At 38.7% G+C, this 27655-nt stretch overlaps 1 protein-coding gene across 2 annotated transcripts; it reads right to left on the bottom strand.

The window, feature by feature from the left end:
* Nucleotides 1-2205: 2205 nt before the first annotated feature.
* Nucleotides 2206-19862, bottom strand: NTMT2 (N-terminal Xaa-Pro-Lys N-methyltransferase 2). 2 transcript variants are annotated; one of them, XM_084866001.1, is made up of 4 exons: nt 19604-19862; nt 11184-11359; nt 4985-5234; nt 2206-4235 (listed from the first exon to the last, which is right to left on the bottom strand). In XM_084866001.1, the coding sequence occupies exons 1-4, from the start codon at nt 19755-19757 to the stop codon at nt 3964-3966; spliced, it is 852 nt and encodes a 283-aa protein (XP_084722127.1). In that variant the 5' UTR covers nt 19758-19862; the 3' UTR covers nt 2206-3963. The 2 variants fall into 2 exon arrangements, with proteins under 2 accessions (XP_084722127.1, XP_084722128.1); XM_084866002.1 differs by having other exon boundaries at nt 2206-4187.
* Between the last annotated feature and the right edge of the window lie 7793 nt (nt 19863-27655).

Below are 27655 nucleotides of genomic sequence, written 5' to 3'. Positions count from 1 at the left end.
CCAAAATGTGTCCATAATACAAAGCAGATCATCTTTCACATGGATGACCTTATTCATTTTGTTTTATATTTTTATGATGGTCCTGAATCTATAAAATTGCCGACCCCTTAAGACTTGGCATGCTTGTAAGCTGGTGCTTAGAAGTGGTGGCCCAGGTTCTCAGAAGAGGAGGTAGGTGAAGATTGTACCCATTCATGAATCACTACATAAACTAAGGGGTCCTCCAGAGTTCATCTAGAATTGCAGGCATGTTAGCAATTAATTCATCTCTGATGTACAGGTGAGCACCTTCTTCTATATTCAACAGTCACAGAAGACTAACTTCATCTATTGTCTGGTTGGTTCTTTGGACTTGTTGCTTAGCAAGAAGCTGGTGAGGATTAGGAGTTGCTTTGCTATGACCTACTCACAATTACAATGCATCTCTCTCATGAGCGACACCCTCTTACATAATGAAACTCTAGGCTTTGGGTTGGCCATATCCTCAGGTTGACTCATACAGAAGAGAGACATTTTCCTACAAGGCAGGATTTTACCTCAGGACCTAATTTTCTTGCTGCAATCTCCTGAATGCCTGTCTGATCCCTGAACTCAATGCCTTCTTATTTCTGTGCATTTTCTGTCCACCAGCTTGCATTCCTGGGTCACTGTTTGAACCATTCTTGCACACCCCAGTGCTCATCAGACTTCAGAAGCCCTTGGTTTTTCCTGCTGCTTTGTCCTGATTCCTTTTTTGATGCCTGCAGAAACTTAGACTGCCTCCTGAGTCTTTCTGCTATCATAATATTGCCTTTTATATTTAGTTTGAGTTACTGCAGTGTGAGGGCCTATGCTAAAGACTGAGACTCTATGTCCTGGCTGGTTTGACTCCCTAGAGTGTCAGCTTGCAGACCGAAGGTCACAGGTTCAATTCCTGATAAGGGCATGTTCCTCAGTTGCAGGTACCCAGCACTGGTAGGGGCACATGCGAGAGGCAACCAATAGATGTGTCTCTCTCATGTTGGTGTTTTTCTTTCTCTCCCTCTGCCTCTCTCTCTCCTCATCTCTCTAGAAATCCATGGAAAAAATCCTCAGGTGAGGATTTTTTAAAAAGACCGAAACTAACCATGAATGCTCCATTAAGGAGCTCAGAATTTAATAGAGGAAATAGCACATAAGTGGGTAATTGCAGTGCCACATAGTGCTGTGATATGTTAAGCAGACGATATTAGGGTAGCACGGTAGTGGGAGCACTTAACAGCACCTGGGGGTGGGAGGGAGGGCAGTGAGGGAAGCTTCCTTTTTTGTCAGCAACATCTAAACAGTCTGTGCCATACAAGAAAAACAACAACAACAAAAAATGCCCTAACCAGTTTGGCTCAGTGGTTAGAGTGTTGGCCTGCAGACTGAAAGGTCCCAAGTTCGATTCCAGTCAAGAGCATGTACTTTGGCTGCAGACACATCCCCAGTAGGGGGTGTGCAGGAGGCAGGTGATCGATGTTTCTCTCACATTGATGTTTCTAACTCTCTATCCCTCCTCTCTGTAAAAAATCAATAAAATATGTTTTTTTAAAAACAAAGAAAAAACATTCTATTCTAAGGAAGTAATACCTGCAAAATGCCCTAATCCATAAATGGTAGCTCCTTTAGGAAACTACTACAGGTAGTTAAGTATAACTGCAGTGGGTGTGGAAAAGCCAAGGATGGACAAGGAAGTCAGGGCTTTATTGTCCTTCTAAGGAGTGAGAATTCATCCTGGTGGTGATAGGGAGTCACTGAAAGTTTATATGTGACATGATCCTATCTGTATTTCAGAAAGACTGGCATCAATGTGGAGAATGGATTTTACCAACTAGCTATTTCCCTGAAACTGGCCCACATTCTCGCCTGTCTTACCTTATCTTTCTGAAGATTCGTGCAATAGGCCTTCCTTCCCCTGGCTGCTGGCACCAATTTTCCTCTGGCTCCCAGGACCCAGGCCTTCATTCTGGCCGCCACCTTCCATCTTCACTCCAGCCAGAGCCTTCAGTCTTCGTTCCAGCTGGAGCGCTGCTCCTGTAGCTCCCTCTGCCCCCTGTCCTCCCACTCATAGCAGGTGTCCCGCCCCACCCAGCCACTCCCAGAGGCCCAGAGCAGCTGAGGGGAGGGGCCACTTCCAGCTTTGTTGGGTTAATTTGCATACTCACTGCTGATTGGCTGGTGGGTGTCACAAAGTGATAGTCAATTTGCATGTTTCTTTTTTATTAATGTATGTTAACAGTATAAAGAACAAATGTTGATACAATTTACTCTCCAATGTCTACTTTTTCAATTAAATTAGGGTAGATATATAGTTGGAAAATTGTGTAGAGCAATAAAAATATGGAACATTTCTAAGGAGAATGGAAAGTGATGACTTAGGAAGAGAATATGGACTGCTGATGAACCTCAAAGACTCTACTGAGTTAAAGGTCATACATCCAAAGGACAATTATGTTATTTCCTCCATAAGCTCAGGATCCCAGGAGCAGAGAAAATTGATAATTGTGTCAGTCATGAATATCTTGAGTGTTGACAAAGCAGAAATCTGAGTGTTGACAAAGCAGAAAGTCAAGAGGTAAAAGAATTAAGAGTGCTATTGTAAAAGAAAAAAAAAAATTCTTGTGAGGGCCTAAAAAGATTTGGCTAATTTGCTCCAAGAGATGGAGAATTAAAACTAAAGTGCCCTTATTTGCCACATTTAGTAATGGTTTACCATTTGATTTAGTTCTGCTCTCTGGATCATTCACTAAAGGCTCTACCTCACACTTGGTTAAGTTACCTTGGAGTATGGAGTGACATACACTAGGTGTCAAGGACAGAGTAAGTAACATAGTTTTCTAGGGCAAAAATGAAACTACTAAGGAAGTAAGTGTCTTATAATGCTTGTTTTCCTCCTAAGTTAGAGCTATGCCTTGCAGATAGGATTTTTATGGTGCTAGCATATCATGCAATGGGCCTTCTTTACTTAAATTGATTCTTTGCATTTCATAGAAGACTCATTACACATCAAAATACAAACATATACATATAGCAAACAATATATCAATCAAAATACAAATGTGAGATTCAGAATGAAGATAGTGGAGTGTTTTAAAGACAATAGCAATTAAAATTAAATTACATTTGGTTGCAAAAGATTTTTTTTATTATTCTTAACCAATGTCTTAAATTAATCCAGTTGGTTCACTTTTCAAGTTTATCATTTCCCTTTTCTTTCCAATGTGTGTTCCTATCCACTAAGGAAACAGGAGCAGCTGCTAGGAAGCAAGCGGCATTAGAAGCCAATGGCTAAAATTAGATTATCAGTGACATTTACTTATATGTTCACAGCTGAAACTTCAAGGGAACAACATTTTCTCCTGAAAAGGGAGACTTCCCCATCCCTGAAACACAGCCTTCTGCTATCAAATTACAGCCATACAATTTCACTGGGTAGTGAGCTGACCCAGAATAAAAAGTGAAACCATATATGTTTTCTGTCAAGAGAAAGACTAAAGACAAAATTAAGTAATGGGCTTGTTTTCATAAGATTATTTTGACTGCCCTTCTTAATCAGGGGAAGATTTTTGTCTAAGTAGTAGTCCCAAAGAGGAAGTGTAACATATCTAGCACGAGAGCAGAGAGAGGAGGTCTAGACCTGACTCTGTCCTCTATAATGCAAATCCTCAGGGACCCGGGCAGTGTAGAACTGTGAACATTGTTCCCTTTCTGGTTTTTGTGTACACTTATAAAGTTTAGGTATAGACAATCATTTTTTTTTCTTACATTTCACTCCATTAATCCAGTGTTTGCATGTACTTCTACAATTAGTGGGAATTGTACACACGACATCACCAGTCATTTTCAGACATGCATTGCAGCCCTTGTCTCTATTCCTCCATGAATTACCAGGTGCCCTTCAGAGAGGAGCACCTCTGTCCCAGAGCAGTACTGTGCGGTCCAGCCCCTCCTTCCCACCGCTGGTCAGGAGCACCCATCTCTGCACAGTGCGAGCATCCACACGGGGACACACTGCTCTGGAAAGCCGTCCTGCTTCTCCTGGCCCAGCACCACCAGCCCACTCTTCCTAATGAGGCTGTGGAGGATGCCCATGTCCCGAGTCACACTGCTGTCAGAGAGGTCTAAGGTGCAGCCCTCCCGAGCCACGTTGTCCTTCAATATGATGACGCCATGGTTTTTCAGGCCCTCTCGACACCGGGAAAGAAATGCAAGAAGGTCCTTATCAGTCAGGTACCCTACAGATGACCAAGTAGATGGGCAAACAGAAGGAATGGTGGGTGGGAAAGAAGGTGAGTAGGAAAGAACCAGGAGACCATTGTTCACTCAGTCATGATTTTTTTTTTTTAATAGCCTGGATTGTTTTCACTGCAGAAGGCTTTAAGAATTTAGATAAGAGGACAGTTACCCTCTTTGAAGGGGCTCAGTGCCCCATCTGTAAAATAGATATTATACTACCTGGTCTATGTACCTCATGGGCATGAGATAAACTATTGCCCGAGCCATGGGTTCCCTCCACATCCCCCTACAACCCAACTCTATCACTCATCTGTGCCTCCAACACACACACACACACACACACACACACACACACACATACACACACATCAGAAATCAAATCCACTGTTGTCTCATTTCCTGGAGATTTAAATCTGAGTCTGGGAATAAACTTTTTTTTGGCCCCAATTTTTGAAGTTTTTCAAGTATTTAGGTGTCTAATAGGATTTAGATTGGTCCAAAGGCACTCCATCCCTAAGGATGGAAATTGTCAGGCCTATCCAGAGGATGTCAGGGGAAAAATCAAAATGACCAGAGCTTTCTAAGAGTTCCCATGATACCTCATGTTAGCTAACTGTCCTAGGCATAACTACAGGTAGATCTCCCTTTGTATCCTTGTTCCCTCTATGCATATCCTCAAATAAGCCCAGATTTGTCTTCTCTTTGTGGGGAGGAGAAAAGGGCAGGTGTGAGACCATGCAGGACTAACCAGAGACCCACTGAATCCAGATGACATCGTATCTCCCCAGCAGGGGTGTGAATTCCTGTAGGCTGCAGCAGTGGTAGCTTTCTACCTTGTCTCCTTTGACCTGCAGGTAGTTCTGTGCTTCCAGGAGGAATGACTCCATCATGTCCACCAGCTCCACACTGTTGAAAACTGGCAACAAGACATGCTTGCTGACCCTTCCTATCCCAGAACCGCAGTCCAAGGCACAGTCGGTCCCAGCTCTCCCAGGCCCCTACACAAAAGAACAGACACCCATTCTGAGGCTTGGACACTCCAATTACCTCTTCAAATCACCTTTATTTAGGTCAATTTCATGTAATAAGATGCACTATTTTAAGAGTATCTTTCTGTGAGTTGGGACAAATGTATACAGGTATGTACTACCACAATAAGATTATAGAACATTCAACTATCTTTTCCAAAAAATACCCAATCATTTATAGTTTTTGCTTTCTTTATTTTCCCCAAATATGGGTCTTTAAAATAAATGCAAAGTATGATTTTAGGAAATCATGTCTTAAGTTTAAAAACTTGGTAATTTTCTCTTAAGAAATAGGTCATAGGAAGCCCTATGAATATAGAACTTTGTTAACTGTAATTTTTGGTGAAACCCACTGCTAAATGAACTCACACTATAGCTTATTACTTTATTTTAAAAAGCAAACCAGTGAGCCCTAGATGGTTTAGTTCAGTGGGTTGAGCATTGGTCTGCAGACCAAAGGGTCCTGGGTTTTATTCCGGTCAAGGGCACATACTTTGGTTGCAGGCTCCTCCACTGCCCAGGCCCCGGTCGGGGCTTGTGCAAGAGGCAACCAATCAATGTGTTTCTCTCTCATCGATGTTTCTCTCTACCTTGCCCTCTCTCTTTCACTCTCCCTAAAAATTAATGAAAAAAATATTATCAGGTAAGGATTAACAACAACAACAAAAAGGCAGTGAGAACAGTAAGTACTTTTAAATTTTATTCAGTCAACACATTTTAATTCATATTGATATAATTAAAATTTTAGTTTTTCAAAACTGATTTTGGGGGCTCTGAATTCTCTGCTCTTCTGGTATAGATGGCAATTTTTAGGACCTGAGCTGAGGGAATGCTGAGATTTTACTTTAAAACCTGCCAGTGCGTTCGGGTGGATAAAAGGTGGTTGGAACAAAGTCTCTTGTGTCTTTTTCATGCTAAAAATCGTTTTCTGCTTTTGTACCAGAAACGACATGATTCATTGGGCACAAAACCCCCTAAATTTTAAGTATGTCTGTGCATTAAATTAATGAGGGTGAGGGAAGCATAGATAGATGGTGCAAGTAGGGGAAATCAACTAATGTGAAGTTTCTCAAATTTGCTTCTATAAAGTAGTATATATAAAAACGTACATATGCATAACCAGCTGAATCTCTGAGATGTCTATACATACCTATTAATTTATCAAAGATTCTCATTATTGGGATGGGTGCTGAGTAGGCTTTATGCTAGAAATGACAGTAACAAGATACTTGAAATTGCCAATGAAGATCTTCAGGGGGAAAAAGCCTACTCTTGATTTCTCAGGAACTAAGGGTTTAAAAACAAATAAACAAGCCCTCACACATTTGGGTAAGGATCAAAAGATGAAGTTTGAGCAGAAGAAAAGATCAAAAATGTGCTTTTCAGTTCACCCAAAAGGCTTTCCTCATAGCAATAAAGGTACAAAAGAAAAAAATGAAGCAATTATAGCTTCTTTCCAAATTGAATGAAAATATCCTGATTTATTTAGTACTTGTATATAGTAAGCTCTTTGCATCTATGATAACTAGTTATAAATCAAAACTAGCAAATCAAACAGTTACACAAGATAATGATAATTCCCAATTTGGCTGTGAGGAAACTTCTGTTTTGACTTGTAGTGCCACACAATTAATTCCAGAATTTAAATCTGAACAGGGAACTGTGTGACTCCAAAGCCAGTTCATCCTTAAGGTTGTCACTTCAAGTACCAATTCTGATTTCCTAAGTAGTGTCTGTCTAATGCTGTTCTAAAAGGAATTCTATGGCTTCATTCACACTCAGCAGGAAAGAGGTCTGTGATCGATTAGTGATGTCTGCCTTGAGTATAGGACTGGGACATGGTAATCTATGGGACATTTCTTTGCCATTCCTACTTATGCTATGCCACCTCCCTCATTCAAATCTTATAATTTAAACTATACTAATTCAGAAAAAAGGGCACAGGCTAAAGGTTTATGTTGGAATGGCTGTAAAGAAGCATCTTCTAAGTAAATTCATAGCATAAACAAGATGGGGGAAGAACTAGGAAAATGACTAGAAGAAATTTGTATACTCAATTGGAGATTATCGTTACAAATTTTTTCTTATCATTACTTGCCCTACAGCCTCTATAATCATGTTGCTCAGATTATTGTAGCAAGTGGTTTTAGAAGTAGAACCATGGAATGATAAAGCAAAGAGGCTCAGAGAAATATGCCAGAGGATTGATTTCAACAAGATTCTAACAGCTGAACTCCTTTTTCTCAGTGAATAAATCAGACTGAAGCTTTCCTGGTTACAGTGAGGAAGGGCCTCACACACTCAGCCTTCCTGCCATTCTCCTGATAGGCCTTCAAAGGGTCACAGCACAACTCTAGAGTTTTTAAACCACTCATGTCTAATTCTCCTACTTCTGCAGACAAAGAAACAGACCTAGAGAAGTGAAGTGCTTGAAATAGAACTCCCTGGAAAATTCTCCTACTCTGATTTGTATTTTTCACCAATTAAGATGTGTGATATTTGACTAGTTATTCTTGAAATGATGGTTATTTACAAATAGAAAAAGGGGTCTTTCACTCCAATCCTGTGTACCTCTAGCCTCTCACTGCTGTTACCTAGTTCTCTTTACTCTCTTCTACTCCACGTGGTTGGCACTGCTTCCTGTAAGCTGCCACCACATTTCTTTCTCTGTCTCTCAGTCTCATGTGGCTCCTTGGAAAAGGGATATTTACTAGTAAAGACTGGTCTCAGGGATGGCATCACCACTTCTTGGACACATGAGTCCAAGTCATGAGTGTCTGGAGCTGTGATTGTATTGAGATCTGATGCCCTGGCTTATCCTTATGCAAATAGATTCCTATAAAGTAGTAAAACACTCGGGAATTTCATTTTAGTTTTGGTTATGCCCATATACTTCATTGTGAAGAACATTATTTCAAGTTCATCCAGTGAAGTTTAAAATTCAAATGGAAGTTATAAAGGTCACTATAAAAAAAACATGAAGTATATATATCAAATTAGACCCAGTGTTTTTAGTCATGCAATCTCTTAGAAATGTTAAAATAGAAATTCCATCAAATACTGATAACTTTTTAAAAATTATCACCACCACCACTACCCCAGAAAGCTAAAACTGAGGAAAGTGCCAGCTATGCAATGGACATCATCTTGATGTCATTTATTTGCTAAAGTAAACACATTTGCAACAAGTTTAAACACCTTTTCCCTCTGTCCCATGTCACTACGTGTTGAAAGGAAAGCCAAACTTTGAATTAGTCAATCTGCCTTTTCCCAGTTGACACAAGAGTAAATCATGTCAGATCCTCATATTCCCTCCCACTTTGTATCTTGACCTGGATACTCATTTCGCAGATTATTAAGGTCAAAGTACCAAAATAGCCTTCTTTATAAAAGACCATGTTTGTACTTAAGAGACCACAGCTTCACAATGAGTCTTGTCTGCTAAGAAGGACTCCTCATATTTGTTTGAAAAGAGCAGCTCACTCTTTCCAACATAAATATGCAAGCACCAGGCCGTTTCCTTTCCCAAGTCCGTGGGCTTGTGGATGGGCTCTGTCAGACCAGCATCCCTGTGGTCAGCTTGGCATTCCACACAGAGTGACAAGACAGCTGGATTACTAACTAAGCCTCTGAAATGCACTGGGATCAAAGTCAGCCTCACCACCAGGCAAGCAGGAGGCATTGCTCTGGGCCAGACCGGAGGAGAGTTGAGGTCTGTGGTCCATAAAAAAAAAAATTTTTAAGTAAGAATTTTTTTTTTTAATTTTGCTTCATGAGACTAATGGAAAAAATATGTCATGGTTGAGAGCAGGAAGTTCGGTGTCAGACAGACCTGTCTGGGCTTAAGTTCCAGCTCTGTCTTTTACCAGCTGTATAACCTTGACAATTTCTCTGAACCTCAGTTTCCTTAACTGTAAAAACAAGGATAATAGCAGTTACTTGCCTGCTAAAATTGTTGTAAAGAGTAAATAAGAGATACTCCTAATGGGCTTGGCAGAGTGACTGCCAATCTCAGGAAAAGCACTCAGTGAAATCAGTCAGTGACACTGATCTAGAAATACTTCAGGTTAACCTGACCTATAAACAGCCTTGGCCAGCATCCCCAGCTCCGTAGTCCTTATGACTGCCGCTGATGTCCAGACACTTTGGCCCCAATGGGCATTCCATCCAAATCCTATTTCTCTACTCAGACCCTTGGTGTTCCAAGGAGGTTGGCTGGGAGGAAACCTCACCTCAACACTACAGATAGTCCTAATATTATGCTTCTAAGTAGGCTGACAACCTAAGCCCAAATATTTGTAATATTTGCACTGTTTCTCTTATCAGAATAAAATTAGTTCCAAATTTCAAGCAAGCTATTTCAGAATGATTTAGAACAAAACCTGCCTGCCAGTTAAGACTTCATATTGTCAGCAGGACTGACAGCAGCTTCACTGTTCCAACAACTAAATGAAGCTCCTTAAAATATAATGGATGTGTTTTATGAAAGCATGTTATTAATAGTAGTAGCAATAAATCAGATTTGTGGGGTAATAATTATGTGCACTAAAGCAAGCACTTGACACATTGGATTTCATTGGATCATCATGTGTCCATTGAGGCAGGCTCCATGGTTATGCCATAGTCAGAGCTTTCAGACAGAAAACTGAAGCTTAGAGCATTTAAATAACAAGCCCAAGGTTGCTCACACAGTAAGTGAAAAAAAAACACACAATGACTCTAGAGCCCAAGATTTTGGCCCCTATTCTATACTGTCTCCATATGATGTAGAAGGAAGTAAACTTTCACCCAACACAGGACTACAAAGGGATCACATTCTTTCAAGGCAATGTCTGAACTATGTATAAAATAATATAAAGATATTCTACTGCACTTATCATTTTAAAACCAAACATAAGTATGCATTCTCTTACCACACCAAACTTTTATTAGAGGGGATCAGTAAATCACCCCAAGATCCCAGATGCCATGATCTCTCATCAATCATTTGGCTGTCAGTCAATGAAAGAGAGACACCACATGACCTTACTTATTTATGGATGATAAAGAACATTATAAACTGAAGAACCAAAAGATAGATATAGAGACAGTAAAGCAACAAGCAGACTGTCAAATTACAGCAGGGAGATCTGGGGGAGATAAGAGATCAACCGAAGGACTTGTATACATGCATATAAGTACAACCAATGGACACAAAACTCTGGGGAGGGAGGGTATGTACGGGAGGGGGGGCAATGGTTATGTACAAAAATAATAATTTAATTAAAAAATATATTAAAAATTAAATTAAATTAAAAAATAAAATAAATAAAATCTCTGGGGAGGGGGGGAAATTATTTGGCTGTCAACTGATTTATCTAGAGACCTTTAAAAAGATGTCTTCTTGCCCTAGCCAGTTTGGCTCAGTGAATATAGCATCAGCCTGCAGACTAAAGGGTCCTGGTTTCAATTCCAGTCAAGAGCAAGTACCTTGGTTGCAGGCTCCTCCCAGGCCCAAGCCCTGGTCAGGGCATGAGCAGCAGGTAAACAATCAATGTGTTTCTCTCACATCAATATTTCTCTCTGTCTTCCCCTCTCTCTTCTACTCTCTCTAAAAATCAATGGAAAAATATCCTCAGTTAAGGATTAAAAATAAATAAAAGAGGTATCTTCTTAGTCTCCAAACTGTAATATTAGCACTGCTAGTTCACCTTTCCCTGAAGCATGAGCGATTAGATGGTGCTTAGGAGGGTGAAACTCCAAGTGGGGTAAACAAATGATTTGATGTCACCCATCCTTTCTGAGCATCTCAAAGCAGACTTTCAGGCTTAACGCTTGGCTGCACCATACAGCTTTAATATGGCTTAAATCACAGAAGCATATGAGCACAACGTTTGTAAGAACTTTGCTTTCTTATGAAGCTGTAGTTGGATAACTCACCCCAATAAATTTTCTAAGAAATTCCCGAGAGGCCTGGATATCTGGGTTGGACAGTTCAATGAAACTTCCCATCATCCCCTCTTCTGTAGCTGGTACCTCTTGGTAGAAAAGTTTAGCTCTGGCATAGAACTGCATCTCACCATTGATGACTTGACTTGTTAAAGCATACAATTTCACTGCAAATGAAATATTAATATTTGTTAATATTTATAACACAACACAAATTTAATCTTATCACACATTTATTTCCTCTTAGAAACCTGTAAATTTGGGTTCTGAAGGAACAGGCACTGGTTTGAACTCAGAAGACCTGGGTCTGCATTTGGTTCAATGACTTACTTCTTTTAACCTTGGGAAAACTTCTTAACCCCTCTGAACTTCTGTTATCTATGTATAAATCATAATCATGTGGCATTTTCATAATTCAATACCCTATGGTTTAATAAGACTATAGCTTATTACGGTACTAAAACTTTTAATAGTGTTTGCTACAGTGCAATACAAGTGTCACAAGTTTTACAGTGAGTTTTATCTTTGAGCTCCAAATATTTTATGAGAATCTAAGGGGTAGCTATTTTTTCATCTCTTTTTCAAGCAATAATACCCAAATATCTTTTTGTACCAACATAAAATAAAATAATAAGAAAACATATCATATTTATTGAGCAACTATTCTCTACCAGGTAGTGGGCTAAAAACATTATACTATGATATACTATGTCATTTCATTATTTCAGAAACCATATGATATGTTATTTTAAGATATTATTCTTAGAAAAACATGTGTTCCAACTTCTTTTAAGGGTAAATGACTATGCATTAAATGTTTTGTAAACCTAAATGCATCTTTATAGATACAAAATTTTTCATTGGAGCACATTCAGGAGGAAATGATAGAAATTGGATGAAAGGAAGGTTCAAGACTGTAGGCTGAATACATTTGTCTTTTCTCCTTCCCAATACTTCCCAAGAATTATTTTAATAAGCTCCATTCATAACAATGAAAAAAATGAAATGGACTCATTATTTCAATAAATTTCTGGAAGACAAAGAGCACATGGAACAAAGTTAGAAAAGTTACAGCCAGGATAGTTGCAAAAGGAAGTAGAGTTAATTAAAAAAAAAATCTATTGACCAACCAGAGGGGACAAATGCACCTTCCCAAAAGCAACAGGCATGACAGCTATAATCCTGGGGGTAGGGAATGGGAATATGTGTCTTCTCTTTAAAAAAAAAAAACTTAAATGAATTTCCTAAAGATAACTAAACCAGTTAGTGTTGAGATCCTGAAACATCACCCTTTGGGCATAGAGAGGACTCTAAGTACTTCACCAGCTCACACTCATCAAAGTCTGGTAAGATTTACCTGGGCATGTAGAGCTTTTTATCGTCTTTTCTATTCAGAGGAGAAGTATATAACAGGGAAAACAGTCTCCATTACCTAGAATCACTGACCCTATCCTTTATTCTGAACTATGGGTAAACAATGATTTCAAACACATGTTCAAAGGATTAGAATCAGGTTTATAAAAACACAACTCTCATCAGAAACGCTAGAAAACAATGAGCAGTGTCATTAATATTCTGAGACAAATTATTTTGAAGCTAAAATTTAATCCCCAGTCAAAAGTGAAAGACTATTTACCTCCTATGGATTCATTCTTCAGAATGAAGTTATATTTCAGCCCAATGATGTTTAAAATCAAGAGAAGATATGTAACAAAAGATGATGAAATTAACCCAGGAACCCAATGAAAAGAAATCTCCGAATCACAGATATTTAACAGATCTAGAAAAAAATCAATTTATATAACAATAGAAAATATAGTCTGCAAAAACAATGTCTTTAAGAAGTAAAATGAGCCGGGACCGGTTTGGCTCAATGGATAGAGCGTCGGCTTGGGGACTGAATGGTCCCGGGTTTGATTCCGGTCAAGGGCATGTACCTTGGTTGCGGGCATATCCCCAGTAAGGGGTGTGCAAGAGGCAGCTGATTGATGACTCTCTCTCATCGATGTTTCTAACTCTCTATCTCTCTCCCTTCCTCTCTGTTCAAAATCAATAAAATAAAATAAAAAAATTAAAAAATAAAAAAGAAGTAAAATGAACTGGACTCTGGATAATAAACAGAGTAGGTAAGAAGAAAAGAGACATTAATGATATCCTAAGAAAGATGTATTTTTAATCTCAACCACCGAAAATGAAAGACAATTGAAAGCTCCAAGCAAAATATGCAACAGTACAAAAAAATGTTATGATCAGATGTGAAGAAAACCAAAATATGACATAATTTGGGTAGAAGAAATATAAGAAAAGATAGTCTATTTAACCTTAACTAGGAACATCCTTCTTCAGGTAACACCAAGATTGTGATATTAAACTAGTGCACTACTTGGCTCTGAATTGAACAATTACATTGTTCCAAATTTTGACTCTAAAAGTTAAAAATTTAATAACAAGATCCATTGTAATATATTCCATCTGTACAGTTACATCAGTCTTTTCCAGTTTGAAGACATTGGAGCCAATGTTTGGACTCTTGAATGATCATAAGTTTGCTGAAAGAGATACATGAATCAGTTTCCACATACATCATTTTCTAGTTACTAAAAATATTATGCACTATATCTTCCATGTATATTAACTATTATACATAAATTACTTTAAAAGTAAAACTCCATTAAAGGTATTAATAAATATGTAGATTTTTTTCATTTTATACACAAACTACCTACTGATTGAGAAAATACAACATTAAAAGAAGAGTCCTGCCCTAACCGGTTTGGCTCAGTGGATAGAGCATCGGCCTGTGCACTCAAGGGTCCCAGATTTGATTCTAGTCAAGGGCATGTACCTTGGTTGCAGGCACATCCCCAGTGGGGGGTATGCAAGAGGCAGCTGACTGATGTTTCTCATCTATGTTTCTGGCTCTCCCTTCCTCTCTATAAAAAATCAATAAAATAAAGCATATATATCTATATGGAGATATAGATATAGATATAGATATAGATATAGATATATTATAGATATAAAAGGAGAGTCCTCATGTTCAGAAATATTGAGAACCACTGACCTAACCAATTCCCCTTCCCTAGCACTTGGCAAAGTGTTGTGCAAACAGCAGGTGGCTCAATAAATGCTCATAAATTCAACAAGGATGACAAATATCAAGTGTCACCATCTCAATAACATGAATGTTCCACATTCCTCTGTATATCTGAGCAAACCAGGTTAGCAAATCACAGTTCATAGGGTCTTCCCGGAGTCAAATGCTGCCTTGGATCACCGGCAAGCCACAGTTCAGAGCTCTCCTTGATCCAACCAAAGCAGCCGAACAGCCACACTCATCATCACCTGCTTAAGTCAACTAGTTGGTGGAGTCTATTAAAACCCTTAATCTGGAAATGGGAATGGTCCATTATGCCAGAAACACTTAGACCACAAGTGAATGCCAACCACAGCAGGGGTCAGACTCAATAGGTAAGTTTTTATGGTTATGGGCTTGGGTTCTCATTTTCACCTAATTGACAGGAGCATTTCACTAAAAAAGATATATGAGGTGTCATGGCCAGCCCCAAGTTCTCCCCTCCTGATAGCTTTTGCTATGATGCAAGTTGACTGAGATAAGGTAATCAATCATCTGCCATGCCTCTTTGTTATAAAAATACATCTTAGTGGTTTATTCTTACAGGATTGCAATATCTCTCTGAAACTGGGGTAGTCTAAGACTGAGATTATAGATACTCTAGTTCTTGATATTATATGGTACTTATTTCTTGACCTACATCTTGAGCTGAACTCCCAATGGTGTTCCAATAGTTTACTTGTTACAGAAAGAAAAACAGAGTACAAGTTCATTTGCCCTAAGAATAAAGGTCTTATGACGTCTTTAAGAAAAATTGCATTTATAGCTATGTGCGCATATTTGTTATTGTCTTTTATATTTCTTTGTTGTTTTTTAATATTTATTGCTTAATAGTTGGATATAGCTATTTCAAACTTTATTTCAGATGTTAGACCTGTTTGCTAACTGAAAACTGACCTCAGAATCTCCAGAGGTTATATAGGAAAGGTTGAGATAGTAAGTAAGAAATGATTTGAGATAAAATATTGGATCAAGTTAGCTTTTTTTATATAAGAAAATAAAATTCAATTAGGAAATACCCTTATGAAAGGTAAGACCTTCCATATAGATTTTCAGGTGAAACCTAGCCAGTTTGGCTCAGTGGATAGAGCGTCGGCCTGCAGACTGAAGGGTCCTGGATTCAATTTGGGTCGAGAACACATACCTTAGTTACAGGCTTCTCCCCTGCCCAGGTAGGTGCTTGTGCAAGAGGCAACCACAGATGTGCTTCTCTCACATCAATAGATATTTCTCTCTGTCTTTCCCTTGCTCTTCTACTCTCTCTAAAACTCAATGGAAAAATCACCTCAGGTCAGACTGCCCGGGTTCTGATCCTGCTCCACTACCACCATCACCACTACTACCATCACCACCACCACCACCACCACCACAACCATCACCCATGACCTCTGGCAAGTTACAGAATGTCTCTGTGCATCGGTTCTTCAGATACAAGATGGGGAATAGCAGTACAACCTCATATAGATATTGTGAGTATTAATTGAGATAATAATACACAAAACATTGAGAACAATAATAGGCTTATTCCCATTTCTTTCTGAAGACCTGCTGTTTCAGTTAATGTATCCATAACTGAACTTTGCTGCATAGTGTGCTGGTATGAGACTGGCTGCCTATCACAGGCCTTTAGAAGGAGGAAGGAAGAAAGAAGGAGTCAAAGGTTCTGGTTAGCCACCAGTCTTCCCTAATCACCCTGTACAACAAGCTCTCTGTGCAGTAAGACTCCCCAACCTTTTAAAAGAAGGGCTTTATTTTTACTTCAATGGAGCCTTGAAATCATCAAAGGAGGGGAAGCCAACTCTGAAACACCCCAGTGGAGCTAAAGAGGGAGCACTTCCCCTGGCTGAGTTTTATTTGCAAATGGAAAAGCTTAAATCCACTGTCACCTGAAACTCTCTCTAGTGAATTCAGTTTATCGTCTGTGGTACAGCCTATTCTAAGGAAACTGTGTGGTGACTTTAAGAAGCCCAGTTCCGTGAACCAGGAGATCAAGGTTCAATTCCCGGACAGGACACATGCATGGGTTGCAAGCTCGATCCCCTGTAGGAGGTATGCAGGAGGCAGCCAGACAATGATGTTTCTCTCTCATTGATGTTTCTATTTCTCTATCTCTTTCCCTTCCTCTCTCTGAAATCAGTAAAAACATATTTTTAAAATGTTAAGAGGCCCACCTCAAAGGAAGAAAAAGAAAAAGCTAACACACATTGAGCATTGACAACTTTCATATATATAATTAATTTCATTCAATCCTTCTGACAGCCCTACAGTTTTGAGGAAAATGATTCTCAGAGACTTTAGTACTTGCAGAAGTGACCTCTCTGTCGACAGCATTGTGAGAATTTGAACTCGGGACTTTGGTGACCTGTAATTCATTATTGGTAAGGGGCCATTTAATTTGTTTAACAGATATTTATTGAGTTTTTTCTATGTGCCAGGAACCATGGTAAATAGGTAGAGATAGAAGAGGACAAAATAGATGAGTCTATACTCTCATGCCAATTAGAGAAAGCCCAATAGGGGACTGACACATGGAAATGCATTCCATTAATATATGTTATAATCTCTTGGGGAAAAATCAAGGGTTGAGCAAGTTACTCAAGGGTCTGGGAAGCCTTCTGATTTGGTACAAGTCATACTGGCAGATGAGACATATATACTATTCCTTTCTGCACCATTAAGAACTTACAGATTTTAGCTTCTATCATGAGAGAAAAAGCTGCAAAAATATCTGAGTATTCACAGAACTGGGAGCCTGCCTTCCCTCAATTTAAAGCTCTTGAGAATTAACAAAAAGTTATTTGTAGATTTGCCTCCATTACCAAATTTTAGCAAATCCTGAAGAACAGAGACTGTGTCTAATTAATGTTTGAATCTTCTCCAATGCACTGAATATAATTGAACTGGCTCAAAGGAAGAAATATGTCTGGTGTTCTCTAAAAATCAATTCTTTCCCCTGTGGCAGAAACATTTACTAGAGACCAAACATGTATATACTCCTCTCATCACCCAACATTCTTGCTGCTAGGCAGGGGATATGTCAAGTTATGGGCAATAGACTCTAAACAGGTGTAATATATATCTTCCTGGTGCAAAATATTTAAGGGACGGTTGGCAAACTTTTGACTCCTATCTTCCCTTGCTATGGTGACTATTGATATTTTAGATGATGGAACCTTTACCATCCTGGATTCCTGAATGTCTATGTGGAACATAGTCCCTAATAATGCCTATTAGAATGATGTAACAAAAGTGAAAAATAAACTTTTATATGTTTAGCCATTGAGATTTCAAAAGTTCAATTGAGACGATATTGGTAATTTATCATTGCAGGCTAGCCTGGCCCATGCTGACTAAAATAGCCCTTGGTTATTAAAATCAAAGAGATACTCTGGATGTGGTTAGCTCTGTTAATCTCAAGGGAAACTGTCAGGGCTGAATCATAGGGCCAGGGAAAGTAGCAGTACCCATTTATGGAAAATCAACTAAGTAATATGGAGCCATCTTTGCTTTAGAACCAATTAATGGTATTTGGACTGTGTTCAATGGGGGAAATGTGCAGCTAGCAATGGACATTACTTTGAATAAAGCACTTTTGATGTTTCTCTTGAAATTATCATGTTTTCTCTGGATTACAAAATTCACATTAGAACCAATTAACAGTTAATCCACATGATTAGCTGGTTAATAATTAATCTGCATTTTAACTGGTTCAAAAAAAACACGATAATTTTTTATTTTCCCCATCTTTCAGGTAATTTGTGGATACCGTCCCAATAGAACTTTTCTTGTTTTGAGGCAGACCATTCAGAGACCATTCAGAGACCATTCAGCAGACTTTTGAAGTGCTGCTCAGAAAGTGTGTGTGCCATCGATCAGAATAAGTGGTAATCTGAAGGAGCAATACAACAAAATAGCATACATATCAAATCCCATATATACTGAGTGGCCAGATTATTATGATCTCTGAACGCATAATAATCTGGCCACTCAATGTATAATATATATTAGAACTGTGTTTATGAATTCGTGCATGGGTAGGGTCCTGCCAGCCTGGCCAGGGGGAGGGGACATGGCGGTTGGCTGGCCTGCCTGCTGGTCGAATTCCTGGTCGAGGGGACAACTTGCATATTAGCCTTTTATTATATAGAATATACACTGAGTGGCCAGATTATTATGCGTTCAGAGATCATAATAATCTGGCCAATCAGTGTATATCAACATATGTGTAACTCCATCTATTGAAAAAAAATCCACATTATTAACAGCAATATCTAATATATAAATTTGATATGAAAGTATTTATATGTCTGGAAATAAAGATCCCTTCGGAAATGGATTTATAAAAAGAGACTTTGGCAGGCTGTTAGCACATAGCTTCTTGACTATAATACAAAGACTATGTAGCTGCTTTCATGTCTGGAAGCCTTGCACATCAAGTACACAATGGGGCTTTCAGGCAACCATCAGAAAACAGACTGGGACTGATACATTCTATTCCTGCTTTCATTGGGGGGGAAATATAAATCAAAGGGGGATATTTCACTCATTAATTGGAAATTATTTCCTTTGTAGTGCTGTTAAGAGTGGCCTGAAGTGACCATTTTCACAGAGGCTAAGAAAAGTCATGTAGACAAACCAGATAAGTTTTCTTTGCTCCATTGTCTAACTTCCTGAAAACTAGAGGAAATAAGTCAAATGGAGACACACTACTGTCCCAGTTTTTTTCTCAATTCCCAAAGACTCAACTAAAATCTGCACCTTCAAACTTTCTATAATTCTGACTCAGAAAGGCCAGAAAGGATTATGTGGAGTATATAAGCGCGCGCACACACACACACACACACACACACACACACACACATACACACACACACACACACGGACACAATGACACATTTATCTATTACTACTGGTTAGTCTTTCTTTTTAACTCTTAGTTAATACACTACTGCGTTAATACTCTGACCTTTGAGTTGCCCAATTTGCCCATCTGTATGTTCTTGGAAATATTAAAAAGAGAAAGTAATTTCTATAAGCCTGATACCCAGAAAAGCAAATCTCTGCACAGGGGTGCATAGAAGTCCCAGAATAGAGACCTGACTTGCCAGGCAGCACTTGGTCTTTGCACTCTCTACAAAGAATGTCATCTTGGTGAGTTCTTTGTGTCTGAAAAACGTCCTTGTTCTAATGGCTCTTTTAAAGAAGAAACCCCACCCCCTCACACAGTCCTTTCAGTCGTTTCTTCTTCCTTATTGAGTAGTTCTGACTCACTTACCCAGGGGGATTTTTTCCAGCAGGTAGAGATAGCTCTGAAAGAAGTCATTGCGAATAGCTTTGTGAAGGATGAAGGACATGCTATGTCGACAGAGTTCATCGTCGGTCTTCTGCCAGCGGGATCTAAAGGCAAAATGGGCTCCCAGGTGGGCCATGGAGAAGGGGGATATTATTATTAATTATTACTGCAGAAAAAAAGGAAGCTTGCCTGGCTGTTTCTTTGAATCAGCTTTCTCTTCCTACACGAACTTGAGACTGTCATTTTAAACCAGTCCCCTGTCCATCTATATAAGGACAGGCCTTCGTGGGGCATGAAGGGAGGGGCAGCAGGCACCAGAGGTCAGGCTCTTGGCACTTCCACCATCAGATTGCTTGGGTGACACCCCTCCAAGCCAGCAGGTGCTAAGTAAAGATGGAAACAGGCTGAGTGAGATCCTGCCTCATCCAGGAAAAGGCACACCTCCCTCCTTCAGCTGCCACTTGAAACAGGCAGCAGCACGGTCTCCAGCACCCGGAAGATTTGCTTTCATTGGATCCCTAAATTGCAGTGGCCTCATTTCCATTTCAAAGAGTTGTGAATATTTTGTAAGAGATCCTGTTCCCTGACTTTCATTCACTCCTTCTGGAACACTGAATCCTCAAGTTACAAGACCCTTTAAAGCCATCTGAACCACCCACACTCCTTTCATCAGTACAGTGTTGCCCAAATCATCTCATAAAGATGGATATGTGTTTCCCATTTTGAAGGGTCTTCAAGGGACATAGTTATATGAAAGCCTGTTTTGATGTTAAATACCCTTCTGTCAGCAAAACCTTCCACCTAGCTTGCTCTAAACAACACCATGTCAGGGAAGCCTGTTCCTTTCTATCTGCCTATTGTGGATGTTATTTTCCTCCTAAGTGCTCATTTGGCCTCTGGACTGGGTATCTTCTGATTGCACCTCCAGGTCCACCCCCAGTCTCCCCGCATTACTGTGTGCCCCAGAGGCTGACCTATATTGACAACATCAGTGGGCTCTCTTGCACTCTGGCTTCTGGTTGGTTTCATCCAATGGGCAGTGCCTGCAGGAGCTTAAAGGATCATGAATCAACTATTTATGCCCCTTACACTTTCCCTGTGGAGATGCTAGAGGCTGACTGCTTCAGAGAGTGCAAAGTCAAAGCTCCTATCTAGGCATCTTCCCCTCTGATTATGATAGCTGCTTCCTCCTCTGACTGCTTCAAGTTTTGAGTTAGTGATGCACTAGGCTGTTGCAAACCTTGGAGAAAAACACTACTCCTTGTAATTTCCTTATTTGCCCACACAGTCCCTTTATTAAATTAACTTAAATTCTCAGTTTGTGAATGCCATTCTGTTTCCTATAAGGACAATTACTACCATATTACCTGTTTAATGTTCCATAAGGACTTAATATCTTTTGGTCCTATGCCATGTGCAGCCACTGACTATCCCCTGCCCCTAAACACACACACACATACACACACACACACACACACACACACACACACACAAATATACACATTATAGTTGACAGTTCTAAGATGGCCCCTAAAAATCCCTACCTCCTGCCTCATATGCATGCCTTTGTGTAATCTCTTTTCCTGAAAGTGAGCTAGACTTACTGACTCCCTTCTAAACAATAAAATATGGCAAAAGTGATAGATGTGAGATCCAAGATTAGGCCATGAAAAGACTTATTTTGGGCGACTTCTTTTGCCCTTTTGCCTGCTTGCTCTTGAGGAAAACCACCTTCCTGTTCTGAGCTCCCCTATGAAGAAGCCACATGCCAAGGAACTGAAGCCTTTAGTACAACAACCTGGGAGGAATTGATTCTTCCACCAGTCTTGAGTGAGCTTGGAAGAAGATCCTTCCCCAGTCAAACTGATAATAGACCTTGAGCCAGCTAAGCCAAACCCAGGTCACTGACCCACAGAAATTAATGTTTGTTCTTTTGTGGGACTGTTGGTGGAAATGCAGTCTGGTGCAGTCTCTATAGAAAACAAAACGGAGTTTCCTCAAAATATTAAAAATGGAACTCCCATTTGATCCCGTGATCCTACTTCTAGGAATACATATCCTAAGAAATCAGAAACAATCATCAGAAATAACATATGCACCCCTATGGTCATAGCAGCACAATTTACAATAGCTAAGATTTGGAAACAACCTAAGTGCCCAACAGCAGATGAGTGGGTTAAAATGTAATACTATGCAGCTGTAAAAAATAGGAAAGAAATCTTATTATTTGCAACAGCATGGTTGGCCCGGAGAGCATTGTGCTAAGCAAAATAAGCCACTCAGAGAAAGGTAATATCACATGATCTAACTCATTTGTGGAATCTAATGAGCAACAAAAACTGATGAACAAAAATAGATCCAGAGACATAGAAGCATCAGACTATCAAACCTCAGAGGGAAGACTGGGGAAGGTGGGAATGAGATCAACCAAAGAGCCCATATGCATATATGCATAACCCATGGACACAGACAATAGGGTGGTGAATAACTGGAGTGAGGATGGGATGGGGCAGATGGGAGAGGTCAATGGGGGTAAAGGGAGATCTATGTAATACTTTCAATAATAATTTTTTTAATTTAAAATTTGTTAAAATACAACATAGGATAACTAATTCACACTTCAGTAAAATATTTTTAAGATGTGGAATCTAAACATGATCTTTCTTTAAGTTTAATTTGTGTGTTAATCTTTTACTGGGACAGGATGCCAGGGTTCCATTTGTTTGACTCTGACTTATTTACCTATGCTTCTATTTTCCCACTTCCCCTCTGCCCAGCTCAAGGGACAGCCATTTAATTGAGGGTAGGTGGAGATTGTTTCTATCCATGCCTTCAAGAATTGCCCAGATTCCAATCTGAGCTATCCATTTTTTTTTCTTGCCAAAATGTGTGGTTGATTGATGACTGTATCATTCAGTCTTGAGCCAATCCATACATGGTGTTCCTCTAGCTCCAGAGTTCATTTGAGAGTGGGCACATTATCCAGATCTGTTATTTTTAATGCCAACTTGAGTTTGGTTTTCTGTGCTAGCAGCATGGAGTCTTATCTAACATAAATACCATCTTGCCTCATTTTTACTCAGTAAATTCTCATAAGGTGGAGATAATGTAGATGATATCAAACAGAACAGGAAACTTCAAGTAAGAATATTTCATGGTGTTAAGAAGGAAGGCTCTTAGCTGGAATGTAAAAGATTTGACTGAGAAACTCATTTCTACCACTCACACACTGGGAAACTTTGATAAATTCTCAGTCTCTCTGAGCTTCCTTCTTCTGTAATACGATGATGATAATAGTATACACCTCATGACTGTTATGAGAACTAAATGTATTCTAGGTAAAACAACACAGTACATATTCAATAAATGCTATCTATTAACATTGTAATCTTTGGAAAAAAGTTGATTAGTTAGAGGTCTTGAAAATATTTTATGTCTCTCTGATGTTTTGTTAGGTTATATTCAAGGTGATACTATTTTTATGCAATTTCACCACATACTTAGAAGATTATTTGTACTTGATGCATTTAAGAGTTGAAAGGAAAAGAAATTCAAGTGAAATGTGCTTTTAGGGCTCATTCATCTGTCTTTCAGAAATTTCTGTTGCTGTAGGGGAAACTAAGCAGCAGAAGAAGAAAACTAAGGGATCTTCTTTGTTACTTTTATTCATCAATACACCTAACAGGAGGCAGGTTCTTAACCCCAACATTTTAGTGATGTTTTGATAACCTCCCATCTGCTGAGAGGGTCAGGGTGTTAGCTCTGAAGAGAGAAACTGGCAATCACTGACTCCAGCTACTCAGTATTCATTATTTGGCAATTGATCTTGGCAAGTTTTTCAGTTTTTACAGAACTAATTTTCTTTCATTGTAAAATGGACATTAATTACTTTTTGGAGATGGATTATTAAGTGATCTGAGATTTCTATATTTCAGAGCAATAATTTCTGAGTGGGGATGAAAGACCGATTGGTTTATACAAAATGTCTTTGTGAGCTTTTGTTTATCTCTATGACTCGGTTTAGATTTTGTGACTATGTCTTATTCTGCTGTAGCTTGAATCAGTTTCTGGCTCATTGCATTTGTTTCCTTATGTGAATAATTTTTCTCTCACAGCTGAAATGCTCTATTTGCTACCACCTCATACCACTCTTGACTATATTCATACTGAGTGAATGAGGTTATGCGGTAGATCTCAAGTCTATGATGGGCATCCCTTTTCAAGGCAGGAAAGGAAAACAGTGAAGGTAGAGGAAAGAAATATGACTATAGCAAAAGAAGGTGGAAGCTCTAAGTTTATCCAGGTTGGTTTGTCTTCTCACAAGGGATCCTTTGGTGAGGAGTAAACTGTTAAAAAAAAAAAAAAAATCAGCATGGATAGACACTCCGAAATAAGAATGATAAAGGAATTATAAAAGCCTTATAAAAATATGCTTATTCAGTAGTGTGGTAAGCTAAATATTTAGAAAAATCCACTCTATAAAATATCTATCAAATTAAAATTTCATTATATCATGAACTGAGGTCAGTAAGATTCCTAAGTAAGCCACTATTTACAACTTACATTATTCAAGATGCTTTTCCCCCAAAGAACACTTTTTTAAGTGATCATGGTGTGCCTGCTTTGCAGTTCAACAAACAATTGTGCAATACTCTCTTCTACAAGGCACTGTGTTAGACTATTGATAAAAATTAAATGTTATTTTCCTGCTAAGAGTAGCGTTAACTTGCTGATACTTCTAATGGTAATAGCTAAGTCTTTTAAATAGTAATGCCTACTTAATTCTTATAACAACCCTAGGAGGAGAGTGATATACCCATTTTACAAGTGCAGAAAGTGCGGCTTAGAAAGATTAGAGTGAGCTTAACATCACACAGCATATATATTCAGATTCTAGTTCAAATTTGAATTAAAATCTGAGTACTAGTGTATGTATATGTATATGTATATACGTGTGTGTGTGTGTGTGTGTGTGTGTGTGTGTGTATTTGGTGGCTGAAACAATCCTGGAATAAAAGTAATATGTCAACAGCTGAATCAGGATTTCCCAGCTTTCAGACTCAGGGAGAAAATAAAATAAATAAAAATAAAATGGAGTAAAAAAAAATCAAAATAAATTAAAAGACTATATTATATATATATTGTTTTTTCACTTTTTCAAGATAATAAATTTGTGTTGCTTTATTTAAAAAAGAAAGAAAGAACGGAAGAAAGATAGAGAAGGAATAGGCCAAAATCAGCATAATTATTAGTAACTTTCAGATAAAATTATTAATGTATGTTCTGATATACAGGTTTTACTGAAAATTAATGGTGAGAATACAGAAAAGATCATTCTTGCCTGAAAAACTTAATGTGTATTTGTGTTAAAATTGACATTTAAGTAGATGTAAAGCTTGGAATGAGATATTAGTATGCAAAATTGTGCAAATAGGCTTCACTGTATGACTTAACACAGACCAGGCTTACTTCACGCTATGCTGGTCCAGCCTGACGTTTGCCTCTTTCTTTCTCACACTTTGTTTAAGAAACAGGCACCTAATTGAAGTTAGCCCTGATTATAACTTGGAAGTCATTAACAAACCCCATTACCATCCATGTGCTTCGAATATCTGGTGCAAGAGGAAGTGGAGATGACTGTGTTCACCCACTCATACTGCCTCATGGAGAACAGAAAGCCTGTCCATTTGGTATCTCAACCAATCAGATTCAAGGTCAGCAGTCAGGTCTCAACATAACAGTCATTATTAAATGAAAATGGGGCTTGAGATAAATGACCCTTTGCAGCTGAAGAAATATTTAAACCCATAATTTTCAGGTTAAGTCGCTCAATTTAACAGACGGGAAGGCGGGAGTGACCTTTGAAGGACTTTCCCTGTCTTATTGAGGAGGGGAGGAATTCGACTGGGCTGCTTGGCTCTCATTAGGGGGTTTGACTTCCCAAGCATTTAGATTTTTTTTTTAAATGCATTCACATCTTTAATAAGGGGAGTAATGTCTCTGTCTAAAACATCTGTTTGGGATGTGTGTATGTGTATACTTTTCTCATTTCCTTCATTTATGTTAATTGAAGAAATTATAAAACATTCAAGTTCATATCAAATGTTATTTAAAATACAACAGTGCATGATTTCACATATTTTAATATGTCTATATGACTTCAGGTTGTTAAAAGTGCATGGAACACTAACTAGGCAAATTAATCTTTGCACATTTTCCCTAACCAAATGACATTAGGTAATTATCAGTAAAAGAAAATGAAATTATACTTTTTTTCTTTATTTTATTTTTTCTATTTGTCCCCTTTATACCCTCCTATAAAATGGGGGGGGGGGAGAAATAGTAAGAAAAAAATCATCTGTTCTATTATCAGTAAAGTAGCAAGAGAGTCTTGTTGTTGAAAATTTTCCATCTCAAATTATTTCGATGGGGCTCTTCTGTAAAGATGAAATATATATATATATCGTCAATTAAGCAAGCTGTACCAGGCCCTGGGAAACCAGACATGAAATGGTTGAGATGGCCGAAGGTTGTCACTGGAGACTAGGGATTAGAACCTGGTCAAAGCAGCAAATAAAAAAAATTTAAAAAGCTCTTAAAAGAACCTGACAAGGGAAGCTTAAATCTTATTTAAAGGGTTGGGTTGTACTAAGCCTTGAAAAATTCAATCCTCCGGAGGACTATATCTCACTAAGAAAGCTCCATGTAAGTTTATCATGTATCCAACACCTAGACATTGGGCCTCGGAGACCACTAGGATAATATTTCCTCTGGATTAGCACTGAAGCTTGGAAGTGACATTTGTAAGAGGCAGGCTTTAAACTCCAGGGCTTTTCCAATTACAAAATGATCATTCTGGAAGGGGGAAAGTGCTTACTGCAGAGGGAAGTTGCTGTGATTTATGTCTTGGAGAATCTTCCTTTTGCACACAAAGTTTCTTACTAGAATAGGTATGTTTTGCTTTTCCTTTTGTGTTTTAACTAAAGTTGCCTTTTGACTGATAATAATAGTAGGGTATATTTGTTTCAGTATGTTTTTATTTTTTCAGTTCTGCCATGTCCAAAAGAATGATTATGCAAATCCTAATTACAGGTTACATCAGCGATTAAATTATGCACATCATGTGGAAACATCATGAAATGCCACCACTGGGCCAATATAGCCTCTGAAGCTTTACTGACAGATCCTTCCCTGCACAGACTCAATGGACCTCTCTCCAACTGCTCTCTCTGATGAAAGCCAGACAACAATGAGGTGAGACTGAAAAGTTGTCCCTCCTTTACTTTTGGTCCATCTGTCAAGGTCTCTGGGATCCCTGTAAAGTCTCCTATTGTTCCACGTATAAAGGGTACTTTGGACGAATTAATATCTAGTGACAGCCAATGTGATAAACTACCTGACTCCCTTGGGCCATTTTCCTAGGCTGTCATAGCTCTTTGGCCAGGATGTATGTTTTGAGCAGTTGCAAACATGGACAGGTTTGGGGAAATCATTTAAAATAGTGTATCTCTTTATTTACACTTGTGTGCATACATCCAGGGCATCTAGAGAATAAATAGACAGTTTAGCATTGGAAGCCAAAGGAGGTTTGCTAACTGGTTTCACTTCAGAACTGCAGGCTGGATACTAATTGACTCATCTATTTTACAAATCTGTGAGACCTGCCCGTAGTGGGACTGAGTAGCAGATCATGGCTGAATCACAGCAAATCCATCACTCCTGGTAGAAAAACAACTCCTAGATTTACTGAGTAGGTCAGTAGAATGAGTGTTACACTGAGATTTCTTCCCTCTCAAAAATAAAATAAATCTTGAAGCCAAATGTCATAAGCCAAATATGAAAAGACAATAAATTTTTTTACATTTCCACATATTTTATAGGATAAGGATTAGAAACCTGGCATGAAGAAATTCCTGGCTCCAATTCACATATCCACTCAGTCCTCACCTCGCCTTTTCTTTTTCCATCCTTCATTTCCTGTTCCTAGCCTCATCTCCTGCACTTTTTTCCTCTGGATTCTGAAAGTTTTTATTG

This window comes from Pipistrellus hanaki (genome assembly GCF_964339955.1).
Source record: "Pipistrellus hanaki genome assembly, chromosome: 18".
Lineage (NCBI taxonomy): Eukaryota > Metazoa > Chordata > Mammalia > Chiroptera > Vespertilionidae > Pipistrellus > Pipistrellus hanaki.
Note: the sequence above shows the minus strand (reverse complement) of the source record. Positions and strands in the feature narration are given on the sequence as shown.